Genomic DNA, 22,989 nt, shown 5'->3' on the forward strand with positions numbered 1-22,989 from the left:
TGCTAACGAAGGAGAGATACAGAAAGACAGTTACACAGACTGAGTAGCATATGGAATCGCAAAGAGCAAGAGCAGTTAAAAACAGACTTATAAAACACAAAAGAAAAGCAGTCGGTCATGGTGAAAAGCCTCACCCTGGACGTCCCCCTGAGGGTCACGGTAGTACCACTTGTCACTGCCGGGCGGGACGGACGTGGGTGGGGGCACGCCCGTACGGTGGTCCTCGTCCTCCATGAGCTTCGCCACCAGGTCGTCCGCCACCTCGCGCATTCGCTCCATCTCCTCGTCGGGCCTGCTCGAGCTCCTCTCCCTCTCCCTGCCCCTGTCAGACGGGGCGATCGAAGGTGCCGGTGGCGGCGGAGGCGTCTGCTTTTCCGTGGCAGTACGACGTGACTCGACATCCTCGGTGCCACCAGATCGATCTGTGCTCCTCGATGTTACACTCCTGTGACAAATTGAAAAGACATTGTAGCAGTGGGCAAAATTGAACAATATCTTTTGTGTTTCTTTTAATGCTAAAAGATTTTATTTTGGGAAAAAGATAATTCTGATACTAAGAAGAAATACTCTGCAGCAGTGGAGCAGCCTGTGCACTGTTCGGAGAGTTCTCAACAGACTGACGGTACGTTTACACTGCAGCCTCTCCACCCACCAAGCACATCGCTGACAGCACCGCAGAGATTAAATGAGACCACCAAGTCAGACTGGTGGACAGTGCCTGGTGAGGGTACAGAGCTGGTCAATGTTTTAAGCAGTAACCGTCAGTGGACATTCAGAAACTTTAACTGTGATTGGCTACTCTAGCTGTGCCATTGCCAAGAGGACGGCTTATTTGTGCAGTTCCCCAAGTACTATTAAACCATGCCTACACTCGTACACTGCAAACCACTGTGTGGCACAAGCGACAAATGGAGCTTCCCACGGTAACACACCTCAGGGTTTCTAGCCATCCCACTTGTGTACTGATCACAGGAAAGATAACTTCTCATACACCTCTAAATGCACTGTAATTAATTCGCCATCTCTATAGGAAAAATATGTAGGGCGCTGTAGAATATTCCTATGGTGCACACTTAGGACTAGATGGCGAGGTAAAATAAGGAATAAACATCTCACTGAGCACTTTTCTCACCAGGAACTGTGATGAAATGGAGAAACAAGTATTGATACATTCCTACGCATTTTGTAAATACAACAAAGTGGGTTATTATTTTGATTTTCTAATTATGCTCATAAGGAAACTATGATATTTATTAAAAGGCATATGAGAAACAATTTAAATCCAGTACTATGGTACGAATAACCACACAATCTAAGGTACAGTAAAGCAACAGTGTAACGTAACAGTCGTGACACTTCATCTCATTTCTGTTACCTGCAATGACAACAGCACCCCAAGCAGACAGAAGCGACACTTCTGGCCAGGATATCGGTGTGTGGAAATGCTAACATTTCTACTGATTTATAATACAGTTTTTACATTAGGGAGTACATGTAATGCCGTAAAAATCGACAACAGAAAAATGACACCACATTTGTCAGTCTTTGGTTTCCTAAGGAAACTCCTGTAGGTATGAAACAACAGATTACAGGACAGTTTTAATAACAAAAAATTACCAGTAAACACCAGATCTGACTTTCTGCAGAAAGACACCATATATCGGCCCAAAAAAGCAAAATATTGTTTGCTACACTTTCAGCTAAATCAGCCAATGTGGAACATAGGAAACCTACAGGGAATGTAATACCTATACGATTTAACTTACCAAATGAACCACTACACCTGTAGCTTAAGGGAAAACCACTCAGATGTAATAATTCGTCAAAAGCAATATAACTGTTTCCCAACCCAGAAGTAATGAATTCCATAATTATAGCTAAATCAGAGCCACAAATGGCAAAAATCTTCAACATATTCGGTTTTGATGCGAAAGTAATTACAGTTACAAAAATACCTGTATATTAGAATGTTGAGTGAAGTGTGAGAATCATTTGAATTATTAGACTCCATAAATTTTTTTAAGTGCCAAGAAAAGTGCCTATGCAACAACAATAAGACAACAGCAGAAATTTATGCTGTGGAAGAAGGCAACAGTTCGTCGATCAGATGAATGGTGTCCATCCCAACATTAAATACTAGGGTCACTCCAAAAGAAATGCACACCCCTTTTTTTTTTTTAATCCATCTTTCATTCTACACATTTGAAAGTTTTACAGTGTGTAGATAGATCCTTTAGGAACAATATTTTCATTTCTCCACATAATTTCCATCTTGGAACCAGCGCCTGTATACCCACACGGTAAAATCCTGGACAAACCTGTTGGAGCCACTGTTTGGCAGCGTGCACAAGGGAGTCATCATCTTCAAATCTTGTTCCACAAAGAGAGTTTCAGTTTCCCAAAGAGATGATAGTCACATGGAGCCAGCTCAGGACTATAAGGCGGTTGTTTCAGTGTTGACCACCAAGTTTTATGATCGGTTTCATGGTTTTTTGACTGACATGTGGCCGTGCGCTGTTGTCCAACAACAAAACATCCTGCTTTTGCCGATGAGGTCGAACACGACTCAGTCGAGCTTGAAGTTTCTTCGGTGTTGTCACATATGGATCAGAATTTACAGTGATTCCACTTGGCATGATGTCCATAAGCAAGAGTCCTTTGGAATCGAAAAACACCATAGCCATAACTTTTCAAGCAGGTGGTGTGGTTTTGAATTTTTTTTTTCTTGGATGAATTTGCATGATGACAGTCCATTGATTGCCTCTTTGTCTCTGGTGAAAAATGATGGAGCCATGTTTCATCACCTGTCACAATTCTTCCAAGAAATTCATCTCCACCATTCTCGTACTGTTCCAAAAGTTTGCTTCATACCATTTTTCTTGTTTCTTTGTAAGCCACTGTCAACATCCTGGGAACCCACCTGGCACAAACCTTTTTCAATGGAAACACTTTCAGTATTCTGCAAACAGTTCCTTCCGCTACCCCAACATAGCATGGAAATTCGCTCACTGCGATGTGTCTGTCAGCAGCCACCAATTCGTTAACTCTCTGCACATTGTCTGGAGGGTGTGCAGGTCGAGGCCTGCCACTGTGAGGACAATCCTCAATATTGCCGTGCCCGCTTTCATCACGTAACCTGTTAGCCCACCGACTAACTGTACTGCGATCGACAGCAGCATCTCCACATGCCTTTTTCAACCTCTTGTGGATGTTTCCTACTGTCTCATTTTCATAGCACAGGAATTCTAGCAGTGTCTCCATATGCCTTTTTCAACCTCTTGTGGATGTTTCCTACTGTCTCATTTTCACAGCACAGGAATTCTATGACATCACATTGCTTCTGACGAACATCAAGTGTAGCAGCCATCTCGAAGACGTGCTGTGATGGTGCCACTCACGGGAACAGGTTGAACTAAGTTTGAATACAAGTGGGAAGGATGTATCTACACACCGTAAAACTTTCACACGTGCAGAATGAAAACTGTATTTTTACAGAAATAGCGTGCATTTCTTTTGGAGTGCCCCTTGTATATCATCGAAATGGAGAAGGATGGCGAGCTACCATTCTTGGATAATTTAGTTGAGCAGTAGGCTGGAGGCTGCCTTGATCATTCAGGGTACAGGAAGCCAACATGCACTGATCGATATTTGAATGCCAATAATTTTCATCATCCTGTACACAAGAAAGCAGTCCTGAGCACGTTCATACATAAAGCAAAAGTTATTTCTGACAACCACTACCTACAATCTCAATTGGAGCACCTGAGACCCGCATCCAGAGAGAATGTTTACAGCAAGAGAGAGACTGCAAACGCTTTCTGGCGCCACCGAAGGACGACGACTTGTGAATCGACACAGGGGGCCAGGCCGGCTGCTTTCTGCCATACTGTGTGGCAATGAGCGGCAACTTATGATGTGTGCTACAGAAACACGGACCGACACTGATGTTCCGGCCTACCCCCAACATACGAGATATGCTGCGCCCTGTTCAAGACGACACAGCTCTTCGTGTGCCCAATGTGTACGGTGTACCTTGCAAGTGCGGAAGCATCTATATAGGCCAGACAACTGAAAACACGAGACTCTTGGTTCATGTGTCAACATACTGGGATTCCATTATAAAAGAGGCAGCTGAGATTAGAATGAACAACAACAATTTTTACAGAGACCATAGGTACACACTTAGTTGGCATGGGGTTGGGCTTTGGATGTCTAAACATTGTAATGACAAATGCTTAATGCTTGGAGGGACACAGAAGTGGAAGGTTTCAAATGTGATGTCACCTGACGTCACTCGGTCCCACAGTGGACCAGAGCTGCTGTGAGCTGAGCCCCCCCCCCCCCCCCATATGCACACATTGTTTCGGCCCTCTCTGATTGGTGCCAGATGCCACAATCGTGGCTATGTAAGCGGAAAACCGTGTCAGCCCCAGTAGTCAGAGGTTTCACTCCCAACGACATTGGCAGAGCGAGCCACTGACAGCTCGAGAATTTTATTCAAACTGAAGTGGTTAGGAAACCAAGATTTTTTTTTTCAGTTTCTTGATTGTTTAAATTTGTTATAAACAATTACAATACACTCGAAGATACGGAATGTGAACTGATTGTATGGTCTGACCACTGTGTAGGGCAGTACAACAATTGGAGGGTTTCAGTGCTTTATATCTATCTAAGTCATCTGCAAATACTTAAAAGAAGTATAACAAAAGTTTTTATGTTCGGATCATAGTGTCGTACCTCGTGAAAGGGACTTCGCAATGAACGAGAGAAGAAAGGAAGTATCAAAAGTTATGTTTCCTTCAGAATGGAAGCACATTGTTGCAGAGGCCTTTGTGGGTTCTTCAAAACTGACCATTCTGGAGATGATGGAAGGCTTCAAGGACATAGGATCCACATAGAGTTGGTTTTCAAAAAGCCATCTGCTTAGAAAATTACTGATTTACTCTGGTTAAAGCTGTGTAGTGAAGATCCTCGAGGTATAAGCATTTGTCGTAGTTACAATGTGCTTCACCCATGGTTGCAAACATCAAGTAAATCAATTTTCCATTGCCTTCTGGTTTTTGGTTGTTCTACAACAGGGCACTTAAGCTTCATAAGGAGAAGAAAAAGGATCTATTGGACATGATGAAATATGCAGAGCCAAAATAACAGGCATTAGTACAAAAAGCTGCAATGTGACAACTGAGTTTAATGTACCATATTTGTATCTCAACTTGATAAACTCATGTTTCATCCCTTTTTCTAAGAACAAACTAATCAGCTTTCAATATATATTATTTTGTATCTTGTTATAATTTTCTTGCTTACAACTTTTGGATACTAGACAACATTCTTACAGCAGAGTACAAACTGATCTAGAACTTTCTCCACAAAATGTTTCTAAGCTTACCTTTTACTTATTGTGCATGGCCTCTTTTGAAATACTCTACTCTACATTTGATACACTGCACCCAATGTGGTTTCCACTTCCAGAAGCAGTCTTGGTACGTCTCTCGCTTGATCGCAGAAACCACCGTCTGCGAATGTTCCTTTATCTCATCTATCGTTGGAATTTTCATCCTTTCAACGAGATTTTCAACTTTGGAAATAAAAAAAATAAAAAAAAAGTCTGCAGGGCCAGGTCTGGAAGGTCCGCTTCTTTTATTTTAGGGTGCAAAAATAATTAAGGTCATATATACTCCTGTCAGAACCGTACAACGCGAAGACGAAAAAGGAGTTAAAAGCGACTACACGTTGAGCATAATTGATGGAAGCAAAGACAGCTAAAACCTCTAACTTTCTCTTGGAGAAAAGTCCATAAAATACGCCAGGGAGACAACGGAGGTCCTGAACTACAGATTAAATATCCTTCACCATATTGCTACGATGGATAAGAAGTAAAATATGGTCGACAGGCCACGCATCCCATCAGGAAACAGTGAACCATCAATGGCTGACAGACAATGAGCACAAAGTAGTGGGGAATCACCACTTAACAAATGACGATGGATAAAATTACAATGCCCAATAAGCAAACTAACTAATATGATCTCCTCACAGCAAAAGGACCGAGAGGAGGTCGGCGAAGTCACTGGGAGAGGTTTAATTCCCCAGAGCTTGTGCCAATGAAGGGAATACAAGTGGTAATGCCAAAATGACACCACCTGCCGACAGACAGAAACACACAGATCACCGAGGGAATGGAAGAACTAGCGTGCCAAGGTATGGGGATTGCATGAACACCAGCATACCCCCATTTCCATCAGTACTGAAAAATTTCTGTATTTGTGTTTGATATCATCTTCAAACTGTCAGTTTAGCAACACAGCTTCTCACATGTGATGTCATATTTGAACAACAAACGGTACAGTTACTTCAGATAACTGCAAGAGCATTTCACAGTGATAAACTGCACAGTTCCCTCCAATAACCCCACAGTTTTCAGTCTTATCATTGTCTGTCACCAGAATTTCAATTTGTTAGCCTCATTACCTCCACTTAGAAAGAGATGTGCTTTTGAATTTTATTAAAAGCTTCTGGAATATTTATGAACTCTGGGATACAGAATGAGTTTGAAATCCCAGCTGTGTCAAAAAAAGTGGCTGTCTACAATGTTTTAATTTAAAAACTTAAATTTTTGGGGGCTATGATACTGCAGTGAAGAAAGTAACTTTTGATCCTCTTTTCAGAAAGAAGTTCAACACTGCAGCAACCACAAACAAATTGCAGCTCCTCTTTTTTCTATTCCCCATTGCCACTTTAGAATCATGAACATGAAAGCATTGAGAGAACTGAGGGGAAAACTGTAGCCTACAGCTTCAGTGCAGATAAAGTGCCCAAATTTTCACTCAAACGGATAACTGCACAATTAAACTGAAGTTATGTACATAACTTTAAACAATGAAACACAAACAATGAAGATGGCACAAAATCTTATTTATCTGCAGTGTTGATGAGTTTAATGTTTTGACCATCTTCCACATTGCAAATAATTGTCAACTTTTGCTGTTTAATCTTAAGCTTTTCATCTGGCAGTCACAGGAAGACTAACTGTCACAGTATATAATTCAACATTCACATAACTAACATAATGCCATCTATCTCAGTGTTATGATATGATAGCAAAGTATTCTGGGCCACCAGAGCACGTGACCTGTGTGTGGAAGTCAATGACTGTTCAAATCTATCAGCAGTAATAATAAAACTACTGTGAATTACAAAAGATTTCTCCAACACCAATTTCATGCAACTTATTCGAATACGTTAGGAATTTGGTCATGACTGGTTTTTAGTTTTCTGCTTAATATTTATTCCTTAAAAGTGGACTACTACTCAGAGCAGAGTTCATTAAAACCAAATTTTTGGAACATTGTTCTTATGGCAATTTCAGTGTGACCGACAGAAATATTCAATAAAAGTTGGAATTCCTTAAAATTGGGTTCATTAATAAAGGGTTCTACTGTACGAAAAACATTATGTACAGAAATTTGTTGTAAGAAAAATACATTATAATTACCAAATAAAGTTATCAACCAGAAACTTCATATGGAGCGAGTGACATTTTGAATTGGTTTAATGTCTTAGTTTGACTTCGAACCACAATTTCCCAAAATGTTTTAATGGTGCATCCTACTAAACCATATCTGTACCATCTCAATGTGCTACAACAATGCAAAAGATCACAGCAAAATCACTCTAACCATTGGGTGTGATTGCTTACAAGGTCTCTTTACAACTACTCCACATACTCTTCCTTTCTGCTTCTATCACTGGAATATATTTTATATGTGCCGCCCCCACCTCTGTTTTCCTTTCCAATCGCTTACCTTGGCGAATCGCTGCCAGTAGAAGCACTCTTGGTCACCTCCTGCATTGGTCGAATGTGCCGTTCTGCCGGGTCTCCGATACCATTCTGTGATGCCGACCGCGACACTCCCGGTGGGACAGTGTCACGCTGCGTGAGTGGTGACCCGGCCCTCTTGCCGGGATCTCCCGACAGAGCAGAATGGCGTTGCCCACGAGCAGTACTGTGACCTCCACTACCGTCCTGGGACAACAAGAACTATACACAATATAGTAATGATATCCTTGTTGCAACAAACAGCAAGCAAACACTGACATTTTGAAAAATCTCTGCCAAGTCAGAATGGTTATGCAACTACATAATGAAGTTACTTTTAATTATTTCAAGAAATTGGACAGAGAGAACAGAAGGAAAAAAGTAACAACACTTCACTAGAAGGCCAGAGGAATGTATACACACACACACACACACACACACACACACACACACACACACACAATAGGGACAATGATTACGGAAAAATAGTTCCATAAGTAACTGTGTTAGAAATGAAGATGCCATTCTCTTCTTCCAAAATTCAATTACTTTTCTGCATTTATCCATTACATAATTACACAGCAAACATCTTTTTATTACTCATAAAAAACATAAATTCACAAGACCTCGTAAATACTTCTCTGCCTCATCAATGTCCTCTTAATTTGAGCAGAATTCTCTTGCTTTGAGTCGTTCATGCCCATTTAAAAAAAAGAAGAAACTGCAGGCAGCCAGGCCAACTACATAAGATTTACAGTTTTAACATCGAACTGACCTTGCCGTTGGTGGGAAGGCTTCCATGCCTCAGCGATACAGATAGCCGTACCATAGGTGCAACCACAACGGAGGGGTATCTGTTGAGAGGCCAGACAAACGTGTGGTTCCTGAAGAGGGGGCAGCAGCCTTTTCAATAATTGCAGGGGCAACTGTCTGGATGATTGACTGATCTGGCCTCGTAACATTAACCAAAACAGCCTTGCTGTGCTGGTACTGTGAAAGGTTGAAAGCAAGGGGAAACTACAGCCATAATTTTTCACAAGGGCATGCAGCTTTACTGTATGAAGAGGATATAAAATGTAAACTGACAATGGCCAGGAAAGTGTTTCTGAAGAAGAGAAATTTGTTAACATCGAGTATAGATTTAAGTGTGAGGAAGTCGTTTCTGAAAGTATTTGTATGGAGTGTAGCCATGTATAGAAGTGAAATATGGACGATAAATAGTTTAGACAAAAAGAGAATAGAAGCTTTCGAAATGTGGTGCTACAGAAGAATGCTGAAGATTAGATGGGTAGACGACGTAGCTAATTAGGTGATACTGAATAGAATTGGGGAGAAGAGAAATTTGTGGCACAACTCAACTAGAAGAAGGGATCTGTTGGTAGGAAGTGTTCCCAGGCATCAAGGGATCAGAATTTTGGTATTGGAGGGCAGCATGGAGGGTAAAAATCGCAGAGGGAGACCAAGAGATGAATACACTAAGCAGATTCAGAAGGATGTAGGTTGCAATAGGTACTGGAACATGAAGAAGCTTGCACAGGATAGAGTATGATGGAGAGCAGCATCCAACCAGTCTCTGGACTGAAGACCACAACAAACAACATCCCATTGACAGCACGATTGTGTGTGTGTGTGTGTGTGTGTGTGTGTGTGTGTGTGTGAGAGAGAGAGAGAGAGAGAGAGAGAGAGAGCAACAGCTCAAATTATGATACAGGGGAGAAGGAAACTGGTCATCTGTTCTTGAAAGGAACCGTCATGGCATTCACCTGGAGTGATTTTGGGAAATCATGGAAAACTGCTGCCCAGTCCAAGTCTGCTAACCACTGCAACACCTCCCTCGGTCCCAGCAAACACGAGAGGGTGGCAGCAATTCATAACGAAGCTCATGTGTTGACACCTCCAAAAGAGACGTGCAGGCACAATGCAATAGTGAAATGGCCCTTTCTCCACTTCCAAACAGTCACATTTCTTTGATTTACTTGTTGTACTGGTACCGTATCTACCTGTACAACTGTCCACCATTTATACTTAGTACTGTCTGAAAGAATTGCATCTCTTACCTTTTGAGTGAGTTCTTTGTAACCACATCTACTTGGTGACATGGGCTATTGAAAACTGATGTTCAATCATCTGTAAACTCATTGAACCAATATCCAACTGCTGTCCCAGATGGTGAAAGGTCACTACTAATAGCATAAAACTTCAGTTTTATCTCACCATGTTTTTGCACGCAAAGGCAAAAACCAAATCGCTGAAGAATGCTGCATTTTGTAATCTCTGTGAAATTCATATTCGGCTTACTTAAATGGCTGCCAATTCTGAATTAACAAACAAATCAGTGTCATTTTTGTTTTAGTGCCATCTAAAGGGGGTAGCACATGGCGGTAATACCTACTTATGTTCGCAATAGCATCTTCATCGAACACAGATACTGACTGGTCTGAAGCAAAGGGACAGAACTCAAGATAATGTGACAAACTTTACCGAAGAGGGTAGCATTACCTTTTTACAAGCACAGAAAAGGAACCAGACAGTATTAAGACTCGAGAACATAAGAGAACGACAGCGAAATGCAAGTATTAATAAGATGCGTTTGACAAGAAAATAACAGAAAAACAAGATTCCCATGCATTAAATATCTTGCCTACAGTCAACTGTAATGAACAACTGTGCAGTGTCACTAAACTTTGGAGGTTAGACACTGGACTCGCATTCGGGAGGACGACGGTTCAATCCCGCGTCCGGCCATCCTGATTTAGGTTTTCCGTGATTTCCCTAAATCGCTCCAGGCAAATGCCGGGATGGTTCCTTTCAAAGGGCACGGCCGACTTCCTTCCCCGTCCTTCCCTAATCTGATGAGACCGATGACCTCGCTGTCTGGTCTCCTTCCCCGAAACAACCAACCAACTAAACTTTGGACACTGGCACTCACACTCTTACCATTTGCACAAGCACAGGTAATGTCAGTTATTATAAAGTTTAATAATTCACTAGGCTGCTGCCAAGGTCAATGTTTATACATTATTTAATACACTAATATAGTGATCCTTTTATATTTACAGAAGAAGCTTTGGTTACTGGGGTTTCATAGAAATTTATTTTGAACAATCCCTACGGGTAGGGGACTGCAAAAGATGATTGCATTCAAATAGTTTCGAGATTTCCCAATACACTGAAGCGGTGGATACAGTGCTGACTTGATCAATCGTATGACATTTAAATAGCGGCACTAGCGTGAGGGACGCGCAAGAAACTGATGTACTAGGGACTACAACAATCTAACATGCTGCTTAAAAAATTTGTGAAGCACTGGAGGGAATAACATTAAATTTTATCAACTTGTTAACTTCTGTTATATTTGAACAGGTCTGTAATACAAGTTTTAATACAAACGGACACCATATACACATACTTACGGTGCTTTTCAAGTGAAGGTAACATTGAAAGGCAAAAAAAAACTACTACTTCAAAAACCATTACTTGATTCTAAACCCAAGTGAATATTTTATTTGTTTATGAGAAACTGTCAATAAAAAGGTTATATACCAGTCATACTAAATCCTGATCCTGACATATGCATCCGAAACCTGGGTTATAAAAGGAAGAGACAAAAGCAAAGTACACGCTAGTGAGATGAAATTCTTGAGGAACAGTATTGGAGTGACAAAGATAGACAGGTTAAGAAATAAGAGGACCAGAGTGTTAATGAGGGTGGAACCATTATAGGAAGAGACAGAGAAATCAAGGCTGAGATGGTATGGAGAAGAGGATACCTAGGAGGATACACAAGATGAAACTGGAATGAAAGACACCAAGAGGAAGACAGAGAGATGACTGAAAGGAGTGGAGGAATGCGTCCAGAAGAAAGGAAAAGACGGGACCAAGGTGAAGAGGGAGAGATGGTGGCAAACAGAAGACAATGGAGACGCTTATGTTCCAAACAGACCCGGACAGAGGCTGGAAACTGTCCAAGACGGTGATGAGATGATGATGATGATGATGATGATGATGATGATGATGATGAACTGTAATGATTTGCCACTTGGGTTGCAAATGGGAATTCATCGCTGTTCACATAGAAAAACGTTACCAGCTTTTAATCAGCTTTGGATCAAGCTGATGACATTCAGATGAAATGAGAAAGAAAATCCAGAATGTCTAAGAAACGAAATAAGTATCGCTAAACTGACTGCAATTGTTATCACAAGAATAAATTACTGCAGAAAGACCCATTTTGGAGATAGTATCAACAGGCATAACTAAATCTCTTGTTTGATAATTGTACTGAATCGTGATTGCGATCTTTTATTTATGTATTAGTTGTTGTTGTTGTTGTTGCACATGATCTGCACCATGAAAGGTATTACCATCTACGTTTCACTGCTGCTGAAGAACAGCACTACAGAACATTGAATGGGGCACAGTGAAAACACTCTTGGCTGTGGGCGAGCATAAGTTACATCTTGTTGCCAACCATGGGAATGTATACTGTATATTGGGTGACAATTATTGAACTACACGATCCAAAAGCGTGATAGCTTCCGATTGGTTTGCATTAGGACATCTCGTAACCTAAATCCGAATATCTGTAGTGACGTTTACATGTTGATAAAGTGTGTGCAAACCATAGTTTGTAACTAATTTATGTTTTTTTCCCCCTATAGTTCAATAATTATCACCCTGTACTTTAGCTTTTTATGAACATCTACCACATTTAAACTGCAGTTTGCCTGAATCCACCGGCATTTGGAATCGAATTAACTTTACAATTGGACAAATACTCAACAACAGCGCACACTTCTGCAGGATATGCTGAAAGTCTAGATAGGGGCCAGTTGCATACTTTCGTGTTTCATGCAGCAATATTGTTAATCCTCACCATGAGGTATGACGGGAACATTTGGGGGTGTGTCGGCTGTTGATTCTTCACAGCCACGATAAAGCAGCAATGCTTTCAGGAAAAATAACAGCTATGTTCTCAGGTCGTACTGAAATCACAACATTTTTGGAAGAAACATCCAAATATCTGTGACAATGAAGATATAAATATCACAGCTATCCTGCTAGGAAGACGACGAAGAATAGTGATACCACAGTAGGTAAACAAAAAGGGCAGTGAAGATAAAAATTAATGTAAACAGTTTCTTTTTATTTTATTCCTCCTTGTATTATCAAAATGTAGACAATCAATAAATGAAATTAGTTTATGTTAACTGTTTAGGAAGAGGAAGTTTGTAATTTTGATTAGTCAGAATATGTTTAAAAATAAGTTTTTCTCAAGGAACTACTTTATATAAAAGGGGGGGGGGGGGGGTCTGGGGGTTGTCTTATATTCAAGGTCACCTTATAATTGGGTAAATATGGTAATTACATTTTGAACTTTGGTAGATTAGAGTTTTAATACAATTATTTAGAATTTTTGTAAGAACTGACCCATCCAAACAAATTTCTTCTGATGCGGGCCAAAAATTAGCCACTCTTTGCCTACCACACTGTCCAAAGATCCTAACGAGATTAACTTCTGGACACTGCACATCCACCGGTCTTTGATACTTTTTGTTTTTGTTATGATGTTACATGTCTGAAGGAAAAAGTATGGGCTATGTTAATTATGTCTATCAAGCAAACTTTGATATAGTTAAAAATATTATATACAGGCATCAGTAAAATGAGAAGGGCTGAAATTTATATCGAGGCAATAACAAAGCCAATGGTAATACTTTTTTGTGTTAGCTACCTTCCAGAAAATAGTTAGCTATCCTCCAATGAAAAATATTGAAAGAGAGGCATAGCAAGTATCATACTAATAGGAATGGGAAGTATATAGTTCCCCTTTTCTCACCGACGAGTTAAGACAAGACTGTGTGCAGTGGGACTTACCTCGTCATCAGACAGGGGAGTTCCTCCGTGGAATGCCCCCGAAGCGTCAAAGCTACCCCTCGACTCGGTTGGCGTCTCTGTCGCCCTGCAACAAACTCTTATTCAGTAAATAAGCCCTCGTAGCTATTTTTTTTGTCCCTACCATTCAACTAAGTTTCATTCTAATTAACACATTTCCAAGAACTTTAAACTGTGGCATTGTCACTGGGCTATAGTGATCACACTACTGTTACTAACATAAAAACTTACTTTTGCTTGAATTGCAAAGTATTTCTTTTAATATACAAGGCAATGCATTGTGCACAGGACCAGTTTGAGAACATTTTCTCACACAATGTTACTGCACCCCCCCCCCCCCCCCCCATGACAGTTGCCTTCCTTTGAATTTTACTCATTTTATCAATGTTATTAATCCAATTATCCCTCTCCACTGCCGAAACGTAGCATTCCCACTTTACTCGTGATGGAGCTGAATTTGATTACTGGTCACAGCAGCAATTTAAACTGACATGCTTGTCAGTGAAATGGCTTCCAATAAAAATAACTGCACCATATGAAATGTATTATGTATTTCACGACAAATGTTATAATTTTGTTTTATATCAGTTGTCCCTACTTAAGAGTTGTCAGGTGCATTTTCCCCTGATCTTCTGGCAGATATTCTGCAATTTTGTTTTTGGAGTCAGCTCATCACATCTTTTGTAGGGCACTCAGTGTTAAAAAAAAAAGTGTCCATTTGGTGCTGCTGCCTGGTGGTGGCAGTCATTGCATGCCAAGGCGGTGTTGTTGCTGCTGGAGTACTGTCTGTTATTCTTGGTGTTGTACAGTCCCTCGTAACGCATGCCAGTAAAACGGGTACCACACTAAACTAACTTGGGGCCGTTCTATCAAACGGACATGTACAATTCCACTTCAAAAATAATTTTGTCTGTAAAGAAAAGACTCTTATTCGTCACACTAGGTGTCACATGAAAGATGGGATGAGCAGTATTTGTTTGGGCTGACACTAGTTACACACTATAAAAACGAAATTGCAAATAACTGCCAAACACAGTGAGAAAATAAGACTGACAACTCTCAGGAGAGACAACCTGTAAATACAGAATGTATCACAATTAACAAGGGGAAACAGATGTGAAAATATATGACAAAAGTAGCAAAAGTATTTCAGCATACATGGGTTCACAAATGCACTGTTTTGGGGATAACTGAGGATGTGTGGTTACCAGCTAGCACTGACTTCAGTATTGATTGATATAAATGTATATGAAATGTAAATTTTTCAATTAAGTTTCCATCTAACTGGGCTCAAATTGCAACCACGGCCTATCATACCTAGTACAATGATGGAGAACCTGGTATATACATTGTTGGGACACAAGCACATTTTGGAGTCAATGTACGATGACATCTAACATGTCAATATGGTTCAAGATGGGTAAGTTAAGTGGTGTCTGTACCTCAGCCTCCTAGATAACATGACTTCAACTAGCCGAGTTTTCTGTCTGGAGTCACTTCAAAAGTGAGGTACACAGCACTCCCGTTAATAGGACTCAAGAACTGGAGCAGTGAATTGTATCATCTTGTCAAGATTTACAAAATGATACGGGGATGTTTCAAAGAATTTTAAACACTGCGGACACAAATGTAGCATCACACATGAATGCGAGGACGACACTTTGAATAAGACTTCTCGCAGGTACTAGTGTACAGTAAATTTTAATGTGTAATGTGCTAAAGTAGTCCATATTGCATTACTTGTTACCCCTTAACTCACGTTTCTGTACTGTATGCTAAGAGGTGTTGTCTGCCCCTATGTTTAAACCAACATTTAAGGCAAAAATCACTTGAAAATTTGAATGTAAGTTATATAAATTTTATTTTTGCCATTATTTAAGTGTTGTTCAAAAACTCAATATTATGAAAGGGGTAACTACTACTCACCATACAGCAGAGATGCTAAGTTTCAGACAAGCACAACATAAAGACTGTAAGAAACTTAGTTTTCTGCCAACAAGACTTTCTTGTTGTGCCTATCTGCAACTCAGTATCTCTGCTATATGGTGAGTAGCAACTATCCTTTACGTGATATTGTCACATTCCATCCTGCGTTTTCCATTGTTTCATTTGGCTCAAATACTCCTTGCACTGAACAAATCCTGGAGTATTTTACTTTTGTCACACAAAATCCCACACTTCTGAATAGTTTTTTAATAGCACACATAAATGAACTGTTAGAGAAATGAATTTTACATTCTGAAAAAATATAGTACCTATCTAGCAAATAAATTTTCACGTAACACTAACTTCTATGACTCAAACTTGCATATAAAAATTGCACTCAATTGACATTCAAAGCTAGGATCTACATTTCTCTTTACTACCACTCACAAGGAGAGATCCATGTGGTGGAATAAACTTTTTGAAACCAATTTTATTGTGACGTATGTAAAGGTCCTGTGTATCATGCCCTACAGCCATTCACCCTGATGGGCCCTCATTTATGAGTAATTGACGGGAGGAGGGAATAAGTAAATAAATAAATACATTTCATCATTTCACATGACATACAATAGCTTTAAAAAAAGTAGGGTAGTGCAGACTGGTTGTCTATTGTACTGGTTAGAGAATGGGCCTTGCTCGCAGAAGTTTGTAAGTTCGAATCTCACCAGGTGCGTTAAATTTATTATATTTTAATCTTTTTCAAAATTACTTTGATCGTTACTCTTATTAAATTAATTTTGTTAAATGCAGTTATTTTTATTTATATTCCCTTGTCACATCATTTCAATCAGTATACCAACTTTCTCATTTGCTCTCATTTTTCTCCCTATCGTTCTTTCTCCACTTGGACTTATTGTGAATATAAATTTAATTATATTTATTTATCTATTACAATACTTAAATTGAAAATACCAATCTATCAGTTAAAAAGACAAAAGATGCTTTTTATGCTTACTGTGAAATGGTGTCAAAATGTGTTTTTTGTAGTAAGATTTGCAGTTGTGTGTGGTAATTGTCATACAAACATTTCAAACAAATTCCTATTGCACTATGGATCAAATGATGCAGATGGAGATTTAAGCAAAAGAAGGGATAATAAGTAAAATGATATCCAAGCAAAATGAGGAATTTAACTAAAGACTGTAATAACAGATGAAAATATAGGATGACAGGGACAAAAGTATTGGGTGACAAAAATGAAAGAAATTAAATCGTAATTAACACATAAAATTAATTAAAATCACATGATCAAAGATTCCAAATGGAAACAGAACAATGAGAGCAAATGAAAAAGATGGTACAATAATTAACATGATGTCACTGATAAAGATTTGAAAACAAAAAAACTTAAAATATCTGTCAAGATTAGAACCCACAACCTTCTGCATATGAGGCCCTTACCCTATCCATTACACTACAGAACCAGTCTTCAAAAAACTGCTTTTTTTTTTTCAATCTACTGAGTGTCGTGCAAAATCCTGCAATTCTTTTTACATTGGTTACTCATTAACGAGACCACCAGGATGAATGGCTGCAGAGTATAAACTTTGTATCTTAACCTGTATCACCATGCAGATGGTTTTAAAAAGTCGATCTCACCACTGGGGATCTGTACTTGTCAAAACACATTCGACTTTACCCAAAATTTTTACACATTTTATTGGAGAAACATAAAGATGCCTATCACCATTGTCCTGAACTTCTGTCTCAATGATTAAATTTTACACGTTCCTATGAACACATTTTTCACTGCACTGTAGAAAATGGGTACCCAACGTGTGTCAACGACATACAAAGAAGGTGACAATGCAACCGACAATAAAACATGTAGGATTAGCAATTTAAGAAAGGTAGGGGGATATAGAAACTTTCCACCAGAACTTGCAAGTTCAAAAATTTCCATGTGGCCTGAAAGAGAACTTCATGCGTTAAGAGTTAAGTTAGGCATTGGGTGAAATATGAACCCAATTAAGCAAGGGCTTAATTGACAAGTTTAAATTTTTAACACATTTATACTAACCAGAACAGTACTTCAGACTGAAGTCTGTGGCAACTCGTAACCACACATTTGCAATTATTCTATGAATGGTTTGTTTGCAGGCCCATTTTGCTCACATTCTTTCACTTCTGCCAGTTTTCACTACTAATTATGATATGTTCTGTATACAGATATTGCACTTGGAGCCTGAGGTACCTCTCTCATCCCAAGCAGTCACTTGAGTTATTTGGTCTTAAATTGGTCCTGATTGTGTAACATTACAGATATACACTGAAGATCCAAAGAAACTGGTACACCTGCCTAATATCATGTAGGGTCCCCGTGACCACACACAAGTGCTGCAACATGACATGGCATGGACTTGACTGATGTCTGAAGTAGCGCTGGAGCACCATGAATCCTGCAGGGCTGACCATAAATCCATGTGAGTACGAGGGGGTGGAGATCTCTTCTGAACAGCATGTTGCACAGCATCCCAGATATGTCCAATAATGTTCATATTTGGGGAGTTTGGTGGCCAGCGGAAGTGTTTAAGCTCAGAAGAGTGTTCCTGGAGCCACTCAGTAGCAATTCCGTACTTTTGGAGTGTCGCACTGTCCTGCTGGAATTGCCCAAGTCTGTTGGAATGCACAATGGACATGAATAGGTGCAGGGTATCAGACAGGATGCTTACCTACATGTCACCAGTCAGAGAGTTATCTAGACGTATCAGGGGTCCCATATCAATCCAACAGCACACACCCAACACCATTACAGAGCCTCCAGCAGTTTTAACAGTTCCCCGCTGACATGCAGGGTCCATGGGTTCGTGAGGTTGTCTCCATACATGTCTATTCACGAGATACAATTTGAAATGAGACTCATCTGATGAGGCAACATGTTTCCAGTCATCAACAGGCCAATGTCGGTGTTTATGTGCCCAATCGGGGCGTAAAGCTTTGTGTTGTGCAGTCATCAACGGTACACGAGTGGGCCTTTGGCTCCGAAAGCCCATATCGATGTTGTTTCATTAAATGGTTCACACACGGACACTTGCTGATGGCCGAGCACTGAAATCTGCAGCAATTTGCGGGAGTGTTGCACTTTTGTCACGTTGAATGATTTTCTTCAGTCGTCATTGGTCCCGTTCTTGCAGGATCTCTTTCCCGCTGCAGCGGTGTCAGAGATATGATGTTTTACTAAATTCCTGATATTCACGGTACACTCGTGCAATGGTGGTACGGGAAAATCCCCACTTCATTGCTACCTCTGAGATGCTGTGTCCCATTGCTCAAGAGCTGACTGTAACACCACGTTCAAACTCATTTAAATCTTGATAATCTGCCACTGTTGCAGCAGTAACTGATCTAACAACTGCATCAGACACTTGTTGTCTTATACAGGCATTGTCAATCACAGTGCCTGTTTATATATATATTTGAATACACATGCCCATACAAGTTTCTTTGGCACTTCAGTGTAAAATGATTTGCTATGAATACACACATCAATGTGAACTGCATGAAAATAAATATGATTTAGAATAAGACATCAAATGATTCTGAATATTTCTTCCACTCTCCTGAAAAATGTTTATTTTTGACAATTCATGCCTTTGCAATGAACTTGCCAACTGTGGTGATTGTATGCGATTTGATATTGAATTCTTCCAAACAGTGCAAAGCTTTAAGCACCAAGTAATCTCACCCACCTATCAACATTGTCCCTGTAGATTGTGTAACTGTACACAGAAAAAACTCTACTAACAACTCTCTCTCAATTTACTAACATGTTAGTAGTGACATTTTTTATTACTATATATACAGTGGTAGACCCTGCTCCTGATAGCTACTTTCTGGACACCCTATCTTAACAATTATTTTTGTCACACAGCATTTCATCTACATTGCTTCTACAGTAGTAAAGCAGTGTGCAGAGCAAAAGCTGGTATTTCTGTAGCAGCACGGCTCACCTAACATACCCAATGCACATGGGTATGAAGCTATTTAGTGCTGCTGTAATAGGCAATCTGATAAATTAAACTAACAGTCTGCCACGTCAGAAATTATTAAGTCACTTTTTCCTGTGTTAGGCTGCACTTGTTACACACACTATCACATGTCCGTGAAACCATTTTCTTTTGTCATTACCCATTTCATCTCCCAATAAATATATGGACTCTACCCTTGTAACACGTCGAAGTCCGATTTCTTTTCTATATGTTTGTCTTAACTCTTTCCCTAGGCATTAAAGTTCAATAATTTCAAACTCACTTTACACCACCAGTGAAAGAAAATGATTTAGGTTTTCTTCTATGATGGATCCCTTCAGAATTCTTTCTCTGTGTTAATATGAAATGAAAGCATCTGTAAAACATCACAATGACGAATGCATTGTTGAATGTACTTTCCTGGCCTCCGACAGATCACAAATATCACAGCATCTAAAATGGATAAGTGACACTGACAGTTAACATTTGTCACAATTCTTCTTGTTATTGAAGTTATAGATGGTTTGAATGTGTTAAAGACAAATGAACAAAAAAATGTGTTCTAATGATCAGAAAGTTACAGATAAGTCAGTAAACGGCGAATCTGCATTAAGACTTTTTAAGGATTATGGAATGGGCATACAAACACAGATACTTAATGAATAATAATGAAATATTGAAGTACACTATGCTTGTTGAAATATAGTTTCAGACTTTTACTTAAATTTCACAATCTGACTTATCTGAGGCTTCACACACTGTAAATACGCCCCCTCCCCCAAATAATTTCATTCTGTGGGCCACAGAACACCCGGAACTTCATTCTGTGGGCCACAGAATACCCGGAACTTCATTCTGTGGGCCACAGAATACCCGGAACTTCATTCTGTGGGCCACAGAATACCCGGAACTTCATTCTGTGGGCCACAGAATACCCGGAACTTCATTCTGTGGGCCACAGAACACCCGGAACTTCATTCTGTGGGCCACAGAACACCCAGAACTTCATTCTGTGGGCCACAGAACACCCAGAACTTCATTCTGTGGGCCACAGAACACCCAGAACTTCATTCTGTGGGCCACAGAACACCCAGAACTTCATTCTGTGGGCCACAGAACACCCAGAACTTCATTCTGTGGGCCACAGAACACCCAGAACTTCATTCTGTGGGCCACAGAACACCCAGAACTTCATTCTGTATGTCACAAACTAATTCATCCACATTGCTTCTAATGTGTAAAGCAATGCACAGAGAAAAAGCTTTTCTTTTTGTAGCAGCACGGCTCACCTAACATACCCAATTAACAAGGGCATGAGGCTATTTAGTGCTGCATAATAAGCAAAGTGATAAACATAAACAAGTGGTTGTCATAGCTTGTTGTCATAGCGGTTGTCATAAGCTGCAGTACCTTTTAAATGTAAGAACTGTCTGTCTCAATGAGTCACATCTCGTTAACTGCATTTTGTTTCTTTGATTTTTTTTCCCCCTCATATCAACATCCTGCGTCACATCATATGCTGTTTCTATTGGCTTCCTAGCAATTTTTCTGTTTTCCATTTTGTCCACAACTGCTCATGACTTTAAAAACAAAGGAACTTATTTAAAATGTCTTATTGATGTTTCAAAACAGGTTTTCACCTGCCAGAGATTATTTCAAGTTCACTGATGACAAACAAGATGTACACAAGACTGATTCTGATGCTGTCGCTGTTCATAAAATTATGGTCAATTTTAATACTTTGCAATATAGTCAATGCAGATAAATCTAAATTTTTTTAATGAGGTTCATTTGCAAAGGAAAAACTCTTGCCACATATACGATTTTCATTATTTTATCAACCACATTTCTTAAACTTAAAGGCGCATTTATAAAAATATTCCAACGTATTTTGGACATTCATTCAGTACAGTAACACTTCTTGTTTAGGTATTTCGCTTAACAACCTTAACTTCTATTTTCAAGGCGAGTTGCTGGCAGAATTTAAACCACTTTACACAATACTGTGGAGTAAATGTGCGTGGTCAGAGATAACACGGTCAGTAAGAATGTCAGTCAGACAATACTTTATACATCTGAGAATAAAACAAAGCAAGCACAGATTCAGCATATCCACAGTGATTACAAATTATGTGGTCGATTATTACAGATGGCTGTTGCCTGAAGTCTGGCATTGAAAAGTTGGAAAATAACTTCTCTGAGAGTGCAGACATGAAATTAGGAGTTTCAATATTTTTTTGAGCTGGCAACCCTCGACTTGGTTGAGCAGGTTGTCTGCCAATTATATTTCCACAGCTCCCATGACTACTCAAACCCAACAGGATTAGACTCTGACCAATATCCCGACTTTCCCCTGCTCAATGGAATGGCCAGTGGAAATACAATGTCCAGCCACTGCAGACATTGTGCTGTAGAAGGCAGTGTGTAACTGGCATTAGATGCACTGTTCTTATTCAGCACGTATTGTTTGTCCTATGTACCTTTTAACCTCCCCCCCCCTCCTCCCTACACACACACACACACACACACACACACACACACACACACACAAAGAATTTCATATATCTACCTTTTGTGAAAGATTATTTTCCACAGAACTTGACAGCTCTTTCTTCATGCTCCTCCTTGTACTGGGCTGGCATTTTCATTTGCGGATATCTCAATTTGGTTTTTGTACATCCGTTTTTACTGAATACCATTTAGAATTTGCCCTGCACGCTGTCAGTGGTGGATACTACATGAGTCCTGTATATTAAAGTTCTTAGTATGCTCTTAGTTTGCGACGGCTGGGGGCAGGCAGACACCTGCAAGTATTAGTTGGTATGGGTGTGCTTCCAGAAAACTGTTCCAATTTACAAGATACACAAATACTAGTTTCCTAAGATCAGAACTGAAGTTGTCAAGAATATCCTCTGACCTGTGGTACATCCCCCCCCACACTAGAATGTAGCACTTCGCTTTCCTACCAACAAAACACATGACACACCCTACTTCTTGCAAATGTGTGCCTCTAGCTCTCAGCTCTATACATTTATAAATGTCTCATATGTAATTTCACCTTAGCAGCATACCAGCCAACCCCTAATTCTTTAGAGGATCAAACTCCCATGCAGATAAGAGCTATACTGATTATTTCATAAATGCGTTATCGTGTTACATATTTGCCTTTAAGCATTTATGTGAGAAAGTTTAAGAGAGGTTTGAAATTATACATAGAAGTTTGTTGCAAGTTGCTAAGCGTTCTCATTATGAAACGCTGGATGAATATGAACTGTGCAATTTGTCACACTCCATGGTGTTATCTGGTACAGCAACCACAAA

The 22,989-nt window shown here is 39.8% G+C and overlaps 1 protein-coding gene across 8 annotated transcripts in view; it reads right to left on the bottom strand.

Annotated features, from left to right (window-relative positions):
* LOC126212852 (GRB10-interacting GYF protein 2) overlaps positions 1 to 22,989 on the bottom strand; it is a 189,384-nt gene that overhangs the window by 124,299 nt on the left and 42,096 nt on the right. For 7 of the 8 annotated variants that reach the window (XM_049940280.1, XM_049940283.1, XM_049940278.1 and 4 more), the window contains 3 exons: positions 13,697 to 13,781; positions 7,806 to 8,041; positions 135 to 445 (listed from right to left, as the gene is read on the bottom strand). In XM_049940280.1, coding sequence (XP_049796237.1) covers positions 135 to 445; positions 7,806 to 8,041; positions 13,697 to 13,781 — 632 coding nt within the window. The remainder of the gene's footprint in view (positions 1 to 134; positions 446 to 7,805; positions 8,042 to 13,696; positions 13,782 to 22,989) is intronic. The other variant, XM_049940284.1, reaches the window with a different exon arrangement.

This window comes from Schistocerca nitens, chromosome 11, assembly GCF_023898315.1.
Source record: "Schistocerca nitens isolate TAMUIC-IGC-003100 chromosome 11, iqSchNite1.1, whole genome shotgun sequence".
In the NCBI taxonomy this organism is placed as follows: domain Eukaryota; kingdom Metazoa; phylum Arthropoda; class Insecta; order Orthoptera; family Acrididae; genus Schistocerca; species Schistocerca nitens.